The sequence below is a fragment of the Apteryx rowi genome, unplaced genomic scaffold, assembly GCF_003343035.1.
Source record: "Apteryx rowi isolate R43461 unplaced genomic scaffold, aptRow1 scaffold_231, whole genome shotgun sequence".
NCBI classification, from domain to species: Eukaryota; Metazoa; Chordata; class Aves; order Apterygiformes; family Apterygidae; genus Apteryx; species Apteryx rowi.
In genome coordinates, this window is record NW_020448653.1 from 1059900 (window position 1) to 1072251 (window position 12352).

Sequence of the window (12352 nt, forward strand, 5' to 3'; positions counted from 1 at the left end):
TCCTTCTTTGTCCTTAATACCATCTAAGAGTAAGAAATTAACTTCAACTACTGTAATTACTTAGGTGTCTTCTTTCCAAAGTACATAAATTCACACAAAAAGAGGACTTGGCTACTGCTGTTTCTAGCAGCTGGTAGGGTGTGATGGCCAAATAATGAAGAAGGAAATAGTACAGACTGAAAAATTGTTCTTTTTTCCAGTCAGAATCCAGGCAATCAAAGATGCAACAGTCAATGAGACTTGTATTGTGCCAGATGTTGGAAAAAAATGTAATTTTCTTTCATAACATATGATTTCTATGAAAGCAAAGGAAAAAATAGAAGTGTACGGCAATATCTATAACATAAAGTTGTGTTATAAGTAATGACCACATATATCAAGGAATTCAGTCCTGTTCTACTGAGTGAGACGGTCATTATTTCTCTCAAAAAAAAATTGACACTGAACAGATTGTTTCTCATGGCAAGAAATGTAGATGCCCCACCCTTCCTCAAATATTTGTTCATTAATTTGGCAAATTAGCAGGTACTAGTTGGATGCGTTGGTGGACCGAGATGTGGTCCTTAAAAGGAGTAGAGACGACAGCTGCAGAGAGCTGTCTCCTTTTATAAGACTTTTTATTCTGCTTCTTAATATATTAATATGGAGATCTCCCGTGTTTTTAAGTCCTTGGTTGAATAGAGGAATGAGTGAGAAAAACACATTAGAAAGCAGTGTAAATCTAACTTCTGCATGAAGTTTATAAGATGCTACTCTGTCTGCTTTAATTAGCAACTACTAGTGTAGTCCATAAAGTATAAGAGAAGAGAATGTTTGTAACCAGACTGAATCTTCACACTGGACACTTTTCCCTCATTCAACAGAAACATTACTGTGTCTATTACTGATGTACCATTCTGTTCACAGTGGCCTTCTGTTGACACCTGTCTGTGTCCAAGGGTTTGCCCAGTCCTATGGGTTGTACAAAATTCCCAGTCTGAATCTGAATCTTCTTTACTATTTGTCTTTTCTGACTTTACTATTCACAGAATCACAGAATAGTTGTGGTTGGAAGGCACTTCCGGAAATCATCTAGTCCAAACCCCACCCTGCTCAAAGCAGGGTCAACTAGAGCAGGTTATTCAGGACCTTGTCCAGTCATGTTCTGAACTATTGGTCTACATTAAGTATAGCCCCCAATGGGGAAAAGAAGAGGCCAAGGATGAAGACTCCACAACTGCTTTGACCAGCCTGTTCCAGTGTTTGACCATCTTTATGGTAAAAAGGGGGGATGTTTAAATAGAATTTCCTGTATTTCAATTTGTGCCCATTGCCTCTTGTCTCTCCACTTTGCACCACTGAGAATAGTCTGGCTTTGTCTTCTTTACTCCCTCCCATCAGGTGTTTATACAGATTGATAAGATCCCCCAGAGCCCTCTCTTCTCCAAGCTAAACAGTCCCAGCTCTCTCAGTCTCTCCTCATTTGAGAGATGATCCAATCCCTTAATCATCTTTGTGGCCCTTCACTGAACTTGCTCCAGTAAATTCATTTCTTTCCTTTCCTGTGGAGCCCAGAACTGACACAGCACTCCTGATACGGTATTAGCAGTGATGAGTAGAGTGGAAGGATCACCCTCCTCGACCTGCTGGCAACAGTCCCCCTAATGTAGCCCAGGAGGTTGTTGGCCTTCTTTGCAACAAGGACACATTGCTGGCTCATATTCAATTTGTTGTCCACCAGCACCCCCAGGGCCTTTTCTGCAAAGCTGCTTTCCAGCCTGTACTGGTGCATGGGGTTATTCCTCRCCATGTGCAGAACTTGGCATTTCCCTTTGTTGAACTTCATGGGATTCCTCTCGGCCCATTTCTGCAGCCTGTTGAGGTCCCTCTGAATGGCAACACAACCAGCTGTTGTATCAAGCACTCCTCTCAGTTTTGTATCATCTGCAAACTTGCGGAGGTGCACCCTATCCCATCATCCAGGTCATTAACAAAGATGTTAAGTAGTATTGGCCCCCAGGCAGGTGGTGTTGGTGGTGGGGCATCAACTATGAGGTTCTGGTCTCCAGCTGGGCTTTGTGGCACCATCACAACCCTTTAAGCCTGGCAGTTCAATCAGCTTTCAGTCCATCCCACTGTCCATTTATCTAGCCCCGTACTTCTTCAGTTTATCTATGAGAATGTTATGGGAGACAGTGTCAAAATCCTTGACAACATCCACTGCTGTCCTCTCATCTTCTCAATAAGAAGGCTGTCAGGTTGCTCAGGCAAGACTTAGTCTTCATAAATGCATGCTGACTACTCCCAAACACCTTCTTGTACTTCATCAGTTTGGAAATGATTTACAGGATAGATTGCTCCATCATTGCAGCAATCAAGCATCTTTGATCAGCCTGTAATTCCCTGGATCCTCCCTCTTGCCCTTCTTAAAGATAGGAGTGATATTTGCTTTCTTCCAGTCCCCAGGAACCTCTCCTGATCACCACAGCCTTCCAAAGATTGTCGAGAGTGACCTTGCAATGAGATCGGCCAGCTCCCTCCCTCACTACTCATGTGTGCATCCCATCAGGTCCCATGGACTTGTGTCTGTCCAATCTGTTTATACATTCCCTAATGTGATCCTCTTCCATGGAGGGTAAATATTCATTGTTCCAGGCTTTCTTTCCCTCTAGTCTTAGGGACCTGGGATTCCTGAAGACAACTCTTACCAGTAAAGACCACAGCAAAGAAGTCATCGAGTACCTCAGTCTCTCCCATGTCCTTTGTCACAAGGTCCTCTACACCATTCAGCAGAGAGCCTACATTTTCCCTAGTCTTTTTGCTGCTGAGATACCTGTAGAAGCCTCTCTTGTTACCCTTCACATCCCTTGCCAGATTCAACTCCAGATAGGCTTTGGCTTTCCTAACTCCATCCCTTTATGTTCAAATAGTGTCTCTATACTCCTTCTATTCCTTAGACTTGAGTCCTGTCCAGTGTAATCTGCCTTCACTTGTTTGTAGAAAGCCTTTTAAAGAAAATTTTGGACAGACATATATTAAAGTAGAGGTTTGTGGTTTTACCATGTAGTAGATACAGATCCTCTTGCGTATGGCCTACTGCAAAGGGGTTAGAGGGTTGTTTTGCAGTGGAGAGATGAGGAAAAACTGAACTTATAGAGTTTACCCATTTTTCCTTGTAGTAAATTAGTGTGACAATAGACAGACCTTATGGAAGGGGAGAGTGATCTTTTATTTATGAATTCTCTAAGTATGTTGATTTTACTGACTCACACTCATTCTCTCATCGGTATAGTTCACTCACACAAGCACCAAGATGTGTATGTTCAAGTGGTCTGGCCAGGATCATTTCTGAGCAACACAGAGAATAAGAGACACCAACTAGTGAGTCTTCATCATGTCTCTGGGGGTCCTCTGGCTGAACTAGTTTTTGAACAGATCTTTTATACTCTTAAGAATCAGCAGTTGTTATGTGGCAGTTATTTTCTTCAATACCTTCCTTACTTCAGCCTCCATAATCTTTAGGCAAAGTTACGCATCATTGTCTGTTATTCCTTGTTTGGAATATATGATCCTTATGACTACAGTCTGTTTCTTTGGTGGGCTAGGAGGGAAAGGAGAGGCGTATGTGATGTGCTGTAACCTTGCAGTTATCCTCTTGGAGTACAGGGCCTTCTACTCACTAGTCATCTGTGCTGTGGTTTTATCTGAGTCCAAGCCCTCTGGGCTTGATGTAAACAACACATTCCTCAATTTTATTGCTGTGAACAATGTTCTTCATTCAAATCACAGGCCGTTATTCTAARACTTGTTCTGCTCTTTCTTCTGGTGTTTGTACACACATTCCCATTCATATTTCATTCATACCAATCTTAATATTCCTATTATAAGGGTCTACATCCTGTCTGTAATACCAACCAAGATATCTACTTTTAGTTTACATGACACCACTACACCAGATTATATCAAACTTCATTATATCGTCTTGTAGCACTCTTTGAAGATAGTACTACAGCAGTGTAAAATGAGCAATATAGATTAGGCTCGWGCAAGTGTAGGTGTAAATTCCAGCTGTTTTAGTACTAGGAAATGACAAATGTATTGTTCTTCATTACAACCGAAAGGCACAGGATGATCTGAAGCATGATTCATAGTCATTATAAGACATCACTTTTCCCTTGTCTAGAATATTTTTTTCCAGATTTAAGTCACACGAAAAATTTTTGAGAAAGTAGATGGTTTCAGCATCTTGTGTGTTCATTTTAAGGGTTCTTCTGTGTCAGCACTAATAGTGTACTTTAATTGTCAATACAGGCCCTCCCTGCAGACAAATAAAAGAAAGCTATTATTTGCAGAAAAATATAAAATATCATTCTAAAGTTTCCGTACATGGAAAAAAAGAAAATATTTTCAAAATTCTTAATGACTGAAATGAAAAGTTCAGCAGCTCATTGTTCATATCAATTATTTAAAAGTCAACCAATAAGACACCCCCAGCCATCACTAATGTGTCTGCCTGACTTTACACACATGTAAGAGTTTGTGTCTTTAGTACTGAAAAATAAGAGTTAGATTAGGAGAAGTCTGATGCCAGCAGCCGCTCAGTAGCCTTTGCATTGACTTTTCATTAGTTCAAGCTGACTGTCATACAGATGGAGTTATCCTGCTTCTGGGGACCCAGGCTAATATCTCTTCATAGCCCTGTGCAGTGCCAGATAGACGTCAGATTGCTCAGTGCTATCTCAGGAATCTTAAACATGACGCTGCATTGCATCCTGCAGATCTGCCCAAGGAAATCTGGGACAAAGGGTTCTTGAGATTCGGGAATTTGTTTTAATTTTTTTCACTGTTTCCAAAAGAGAAAAAGTAAAACTTATACGTGCATTATTTCTTCATTTCTCTGTTTCCTATAGTTCAATTCCATGGCACATGAAAGTAGATAAAATTTGACATACCTGTGGTAAGTCAAGGCTCAAGTCAGTTGATCATAGTCTAGTTCTCAATTAACCTGTGCCAATCTAGTAAGTAGTGATTATATAACTAAGGGAAGCAAATCATTTTTTGGCAACTTGAGCCAGGAAGACAAATGTTAAGTGAATTCATAAGACTAAATTGTATTTTATGTTGCAGATGACATGTTTTTAGCATTGTCTGTGATGTCTTTTCAGTATCTGTATCTACTGTAGGCATAATAATGGTAATACCTAGTTTTTCTATAGTTCAGTGAATATCAAAAAGTCTCTCATTAAGACAGTAAGTATCATTATCTGTGTTTATGGATATGGAAACTGAGACAGAAGAAAGTTGAAATGATACATCCATTGGCTTAAAGTTGTCACCCAGCTACTTTTCAAGACTACAGAAATACATTTGAAAAAATGAGTGCATATAAATATATTCTGATTTGAAACAAATGCTCCTTTTCCATTTATATTGTGAGCATTTTATGTCTCACATTTTTGCAAATGGCTTTGCCAATGGCACTGCATAAAGTAATGGATTTATCAACACCTTCCTTCCGTTGGTTTGTTCCAAGACTGGTTATATAAAAACCCAATTCTTATCTCAAGCTACTTTGAAGGTCAACATCAATACATACACTTAAGCTTAATGTTCTCTTCCTGGATGTGTTAGAGCTGATAGTAAGGCAAGAGAAGGTCTTGCAGGTTTTCTGCTAGTCTGAGACAGCCCATTTCTTAATCCTTAGGGACACTGTCCATTTCCCAGAGTTTTTGAAGGAAGAATGTGCAAATTGGAATAATTGTTATTATAAGGAACTTTTTTCTGCTTATTTGTAGTTATTCTCTGCTAAAAGTGAGCCAGATTCACTCATGGACAATGCAATTACACTTGCAGCTCACTTCAGTGGCAGAAAGCATAGGAGGGGAGGAAAAAGTGAAAAATGTTCACAGCTTTGCTTTTCCGGGGCGTGTGGCTTGCTAAAAATATAGCCTCAGAAGTGATGGGAATAGTAGGTTAGGATGTGGTCAGAGATTCAAAGCTTTGTTGTTGAGGGCATTCCCTAAGCAGCCTCTATTAAGAGCTACATTACCATTTAGAGCTGCTCTTTTAAATGGGCGAATTGCAAAGAGCACTCCCCCAGCATCCTTCAGGAATGAGCAGCCTGGGCATAGTTGCCTTAACAGAATTAATGAAGAATGTCATATGTCTTAGTAAATAGCGTATGTTTGCCAGAGGGATACAGGTGGCTCAGTAAATGATAAACTTACCAAAAATATGGTGTATTGTACCATTCCCTCTTTTTGTATTTTTCAATGGCAAGGCAGGACGAAAAGCACTAATCTAAAGTGTTAGGTGATGCCAGCAATTCATGGATTAGACAAAAGGCCTGGATGTGCTGCTGCTGTCACTGCTTTCATTCTGGCACAGCTGTAGTTTCTTCTCTGCTCTCTCCTCTCTTGTACAAGTGAAATAGAATGTAACCTGCTATCCCGGGTGGAAGGGGAGTCAGGGAGGAACTGGTATCTGCCATGTTGTACCTAATATATAAATCTATGGCACTTGCAGACTTTTTTAGTACCTTTAAAAACAAAAGAGAACAAAAGCTCATTTTCTCTTACCACCATCAGCAAGCCATTGGTTGTGTTCTCAATATGCAGACAGACAAGCACAATCATCTCACGTAAAAGACCCTGGAGCCCTTTGATGCGCTTCCATTGCTCTTGGTGCGATGAAGAATCAAAACATACTGGATTTTTTGTTCCTAAATAAAAAAATATATTCTTAGTTGAAACCAAATGTTTCATGTTCTGATGTCTTGTACGTTTTGCAGTGCCTTGCAAGGCACTATGCAAAAATGCTGGGCAGAAACTGAGGACAGCTCCTACCTCTGAGCCTCTCAGCCTGATCTGTAACATGGAGATACTAATTCTGAACAAACTTTATAATGTACTTTTAGATCCACTGATCTAAGAAAAAGTGCCATTGTTGCTCATGTTATCATCTGTGTATTAGTCTTTGTGGCAGTGATGCAGTAAATGAGAGAACTGTAATATATAAAGAAAAACAGCACCTGGTTTCCCTAAGGAAGAATTTGTATTTTCCTGTAGGTGACCATAAGCCTTTGATTATAAGACAGCCAGAGTGAGAAGTGCTTTCTGTTTTTCCTTTAGCTTCCTACCAAGCAATGCTGAAGATTGTCTACCAGGGATGAAGTTCACAAGAACTGTTCAGTATTCAAAAATCCTTTATATGAATGTTATTCATAGCATTCACTGTCTCTATTGTACTCCTAATGTGGTTGTGCTGGGTTTTAATCATCTTTCAAAGTTAGTGATATATATGATATATGCCAAAGATGTGGTGAACAGACAGAAAAATAGGTTCACAAGGGAGCCTTCTGGTTATTGTAATAAGGTTTCATGAGGAATATAATTACTTTCCCCTTCATGCATACACTTCTTTAGTCCAAAATTATGTAAGACCCAGAGCTGTATTTGCAGAATGGATACAGGACAATAGATGGTGTTTTGCTGTTACAGGGAATACCCAGGGCTGYGTTCTGAAATTCCTTGTTGCTGATAATATAGAGTAGATATTTCTTTTTCTTCTAAATGATATTAAAAGTCAGTGTTTGTGTAAATGGTATCACAGTATCGCTAAACCTGTGGTGTGATATTGTTCCTGGGTATGCTGCTTTTTAGCCCTGGTCAATCCAGATACACAGTATTTTACATGTTGTGGTTAGGGAGATAACCTACCCACAGGCATGTCGTCTGCCTCTGCACAAGGCTAATTTTCTAGTGACAACTGGAAAGACTGTTCCTGTTCTGTAATGAGAAATAAGAATTTGGAATTAAATTCATCCTTTGGGTGAGTATGTAGATTAGAATGAGATACAATATTTAATTTGGCCATTTTATATTGAAATCTGGTAATTATTTTGAATCTAGGTGGGTTATATCAAAACCTTGTGAGAATGATATCATATAATTTTTTGAATCAAAGAAAACATTTTTATCTTATAATGGATTTCCCCACACCATGCAGGTTTTAAAGGACTAAGAGGAGGCAGCACAATTCATTCCACACCACTGTCCCTTAGACCAGGTCTTTTTAAGTTTGGACTCCAAATTTACCAAAGTATACAAGCTCCAACTGCCAATTGGCTCCTAACTTTGATTTCATAAACAGAAGTTGGAGCTAAAATACTCTTTTGGATCTCAGCCTGACCCAGTGGTGCAACAGTTACCATGTTATTCCCCAGCTTTCATATGCTGCTTTGTCATACTCAGAGGTTGAGTGTGCCTAGAGATTTCACAGGGACAGTCTACATAGCAGCATGAGGCTCACGGTGTCTGTTAGAGCAGACAGAAGGGCCAAAGTAGTGAATATAGTCTTAAACTAGATTAGATTTCTTATAGTCAGTAGAGACAAGTGGACACATCTCTGTCTTCACGGTCTGGGAAAGAAATGTGGGCTCTCAATTTAATCACTTCTTTTCTGTGCCTACAGTTAAGTGGAATGAATGTTGGGACAAGCTTTTGTTAGGTTAATATAAAGCAAAGCACAACTTTTGCAGCACTCAGTCCTGTCCCTGAAGAAAGTATTTTGCTTATATCTAAGGGAGTGCTGTAAATTAATTCTCTGCCAACTCCATAATCTGCAAGTAGCAGGATCCACACAGACAACCTTCCCATTTCATTTGCATTTGCAATTCTGCCATAACAAGTGAAAGATGTGATGTCAAATATCAAAGATACATTGGAAACTGGTAATTTTATTGTTAATGTCGTAAGGATGCTACTTTTTGGATTAAATACTTGCAATGTTTATTTTATATTCATCTTGACAATTTAATCTTCTACTTTAAGCTGAAAAAGGTTCATTCTGAGTAAGTCTCCAGAGTTTCCATTTAAACCAGAGAGGCATCGTACCACATTCTCAGCAAAATGCTATTACTTTTTTTAGTAAGCATGAAGATAATTTCCTAATGCATTTAATAATTTTTTTGTTAGTAAGTGAAACCAGTTTGCACAAGCTAATACTAGTTTTGATCACCAAAAAGACACCATGTCATACTGAGATGAGATAGGAGCCCACGTGTCAGTATAACTCAGTCATCCTTTTGACATCCCATCTATAGGAACACTGTCTAGTGGATTCTGTTTTAGAATTTCAATGAGCCACTGTTATTTTAAGGAGCTTTCTTGTCATAAAACATCATTGGGGATTACAGCATCCTATAGCTGATTCAGCTTATTAATTCAAATAAGATCTATTTCATTACAGTTTCATGAGGTGCATCATGAAAGTTTTTCTCCTTGCTTCTCATATCATAATATGATGATTGAAGACCAGCATTGCATAAGAAAATGTAATATGGTATCTCCTATTTCTGAGTCATCTGTCACAGTGGTGCCTGGAAGGCTTGGTTATCAGCCCACTTCCAGGAGCCCATGGCCAGTGATGAAGGTAACCCATTCCTTATGCTGCCAGGCAGATGTTAGCACTGCAGGGACTGTCAGCACTGACACGCCATTTAGTGGTTGTGATATAGACACAAAAGACTGAATGGTCACGTAGCTTCAAGGCTTGAAGRTCAGGCCCTGCACATTGGCAGTGTAAGGAAGGGGAGCACATGTTGCTGTTGCAGTGCAGTGCAGCTATTGGAGAGCTCCTCTCAGTCTCAAGGAAGACTTCTTTTGGCATGCTTAACCAGTCTTTCTCACAAGCATTTAAAGTTTGAAGAAGTTAATCATTAGATGTGTTGTCTGTGAGAGCTTGTTTGAACATGTGTCAGTGTCACAGAAACACTCACTGTTTTCTGATATCCCTTTTCCCACTCCTAAGTGTACTCTTGATAATCTTAAGCAGTAACAGCTGGTTTCATGAATGAAACGTCTGTGTGTCAGTAGAGTTATAGCCCTCAGTAAAGCTGCCCCTACTCCAGTGTTATCTTCGGGAGATAACATAGACTCATTCCCTTCCTGCCAGTAGCTCCTACAGATGTATAATTAACTTCTTGCCTATATCTGTGATGCGTTTATTGCTCTCCTGTCTTGCCCTGCTACTCAGGTCATTGATTAAAGTGAAAAGCAAAACTCCACCTGTCCACTGCTCCAGGGGAGACATAGGTGGACATTTTGTGTGGCCGAGATGTGGAGCCTGTTTGGGACTGAAAGAGAAGTTCTTACTGCTCCATCTCTGTATGGGCACATAGACTGAGTCATAGTCTATCCTTAGAGTTAAGAGTGGCTTGAGAAATTATGTAAGTCTGGATAGTAGAAAGGTTTAGGTATATATTTTGTGTTCTGTTTCAAATGGATTAGCAGATTTATTTATTTGGCCCTCTATTTCCAGGTCAGTGTTATTGATTTTTTTTTTTTTTTTTTTTACTGTTTCTCTCTGGCTTAGAGATGAAGAGGTATGAGATCTAAGAACATGTGCTTTTCTGTTGTATGTGGTTAACTGCTTTTCCAAACACACAGTGTGTTGCTTTTTTCACTCACCCCTGACTTTCATTCAGATTCAAGTGAATGACACCTAAGGAGAGGTCTTCCTGGGTTAGAGGTCTTTGAACTCATTAATATTAGCCATCAATCATGTTTATGACACTCTATTTACAATGCATTCGGGGCAACACAAGTGTGATGTTACATCATATATTAATACAACACTTTTATTAATAGAAAAAAGATAAAAGAGTCTATCCTTTGGAAAAGGGATGATTTTTAAAGTAAATCCAAAGGCTTAATTACGTGTTTGATATTGTAGGGAGCAGCCTGCACAGGACTAGAGGCAGCCGTGGTCTATGTGAGCAGTGTGCAGTGGATAACTGCTATTKCGTTACATAACCCAGGCAAAAATAATGGAGGGGCTGCATCCTTATATCTTTCTTCTCTTGGTAAATTTGTGCCTGCCTCTGCCTCCCCGAAGGATTAAAGAAAGTTATTTTCATATTCCTCAAGTGTAATTTTTAATGATTTTCAAACTAAAACCATTGCGACACACGGTGGACACAGTTTTTGTTATTAGATTTTTCTCAGCCTCACGTGAAGATGAAGGTATTTGCAGTCTTCAGCAATTCCCCCCGCCAGAAAAGAAAAAGGTCCTCTATTGTTTTTTTATCATGCTGTATACCTTTCCCTATTTTTTTAAAAGGAGTGAAAACATTGTAGTGGCCAACCTGAGACAATTTCTAGTGCCTTAATGTTTAGAAAGCGCGTGCACCATTCTTCTCAACATAAGAGCTTTTTCAAGTATTTGAGGATGGGGATCAAACAGTTGAGGCCTCTGTAATCTTGTAGTCACTTTTGCAAATTTTGGCCACTGTACATCAAGTAGATCTGAGCAATGAATTGGGAATGTAACATAGCTCCAAATGATTAATAAATATTTTTTACACTGCAGACCAGGAAAGTAAATAGACACTGAGGTCTCCATCTGCAAACACTATACTTTATGTTCTTCAGCTCTGTTTGTTTTTGTTTATTCTTGCATATTCATTTGAAGCATCTTTACCAAATATGCCACAAGAAGAACTTATATATCCAAAGGCAAATTAAAATGCATAGTTCAGCAGTGTGACACATCCTAATTAACATTTGTTTCTGCAAAACTGTGATGTTTTTAGCCCCTTGGCATAGTTTTTTAATGTAGTTTTAATTTTGTTCAATTAACAGTTTGTGAATTATATTCTGAAGTGATTCTGTGTAAATGGACAAAATGTGCCTTTTGTCACTTGTTGCAGAATGAATATCTATATGAAGGTGTTGATGCAAGAGTTATAGAATATGAGGACAACAGGCCCCTCTTAGATATGTTCCTGCAGAAACCAATGGGTTTATTGTCCCTGTTGGATGAGGAAAGTCGATTCCCGCAAGCAACAGATCAGACGCTTGTAGGTAAGTATACGGTTTAGTTTATAATGCCACGGAATTTCTCCCTGTTAGATTTCATTTTAGTGAGTTCAGTTTAGGGTATACGCTAGTTGTGCTTTCAATGAGCCCATATTCCAATTTCACAGTACGTTTCAGGGAGGCATGGATGCAGGGTTGGATGCAAGAAACTGTTAAAAGAAAAGCGAGTACCATCCAATGCTTCATGGGAGCAAGCTATGAAAATGATCATTTATGATCCTAGATACAGGTACTGCTTGATTCCTTTCTCATTACATTTGTACACAAATACTATTTTAAATACATTGACTTGATTCAGAGAGACCTGGACAGGCTGGAGAGTTGAGCGGAGAGGAACCTCATGAAGTTCAACAAAAGCAAGTGCAGGGTCCTGCACCTAGGGAGGAATAACCCCATGCACCAGTACAGGCTGAGGGTTGACCTGCTGGAAAGCAGCTCTGCGGAGAAGGACCTGGGAGTGCTGGTGGACACCAAGTTAAGCATGAGGCAGCAAT

At 39.4% G+C, this 12352-nt stretch overlaps 1 protein-coding gene across 1 annotated transcript in view; it reads left to right on the forward strand.

Moving 5' to 3' along the window:
- MYO3A (myosin IIIA) overlaps positions 1–12352 on the forward strand; it is a 126181-nt gene that overhangs the window by 72957 nt on the left and 40872 nt on the right. Inside the window, exon 19 of the mRNA XM_026065754.1 lies at positions 11690–11843. Within this exon, the coding sequence (XP_025921539.1) occupies positions 11690–11843 (154 nt within the window). The remainder of the gene's footprint in view (positions 1–11689; positions 11844–12352) is intronic.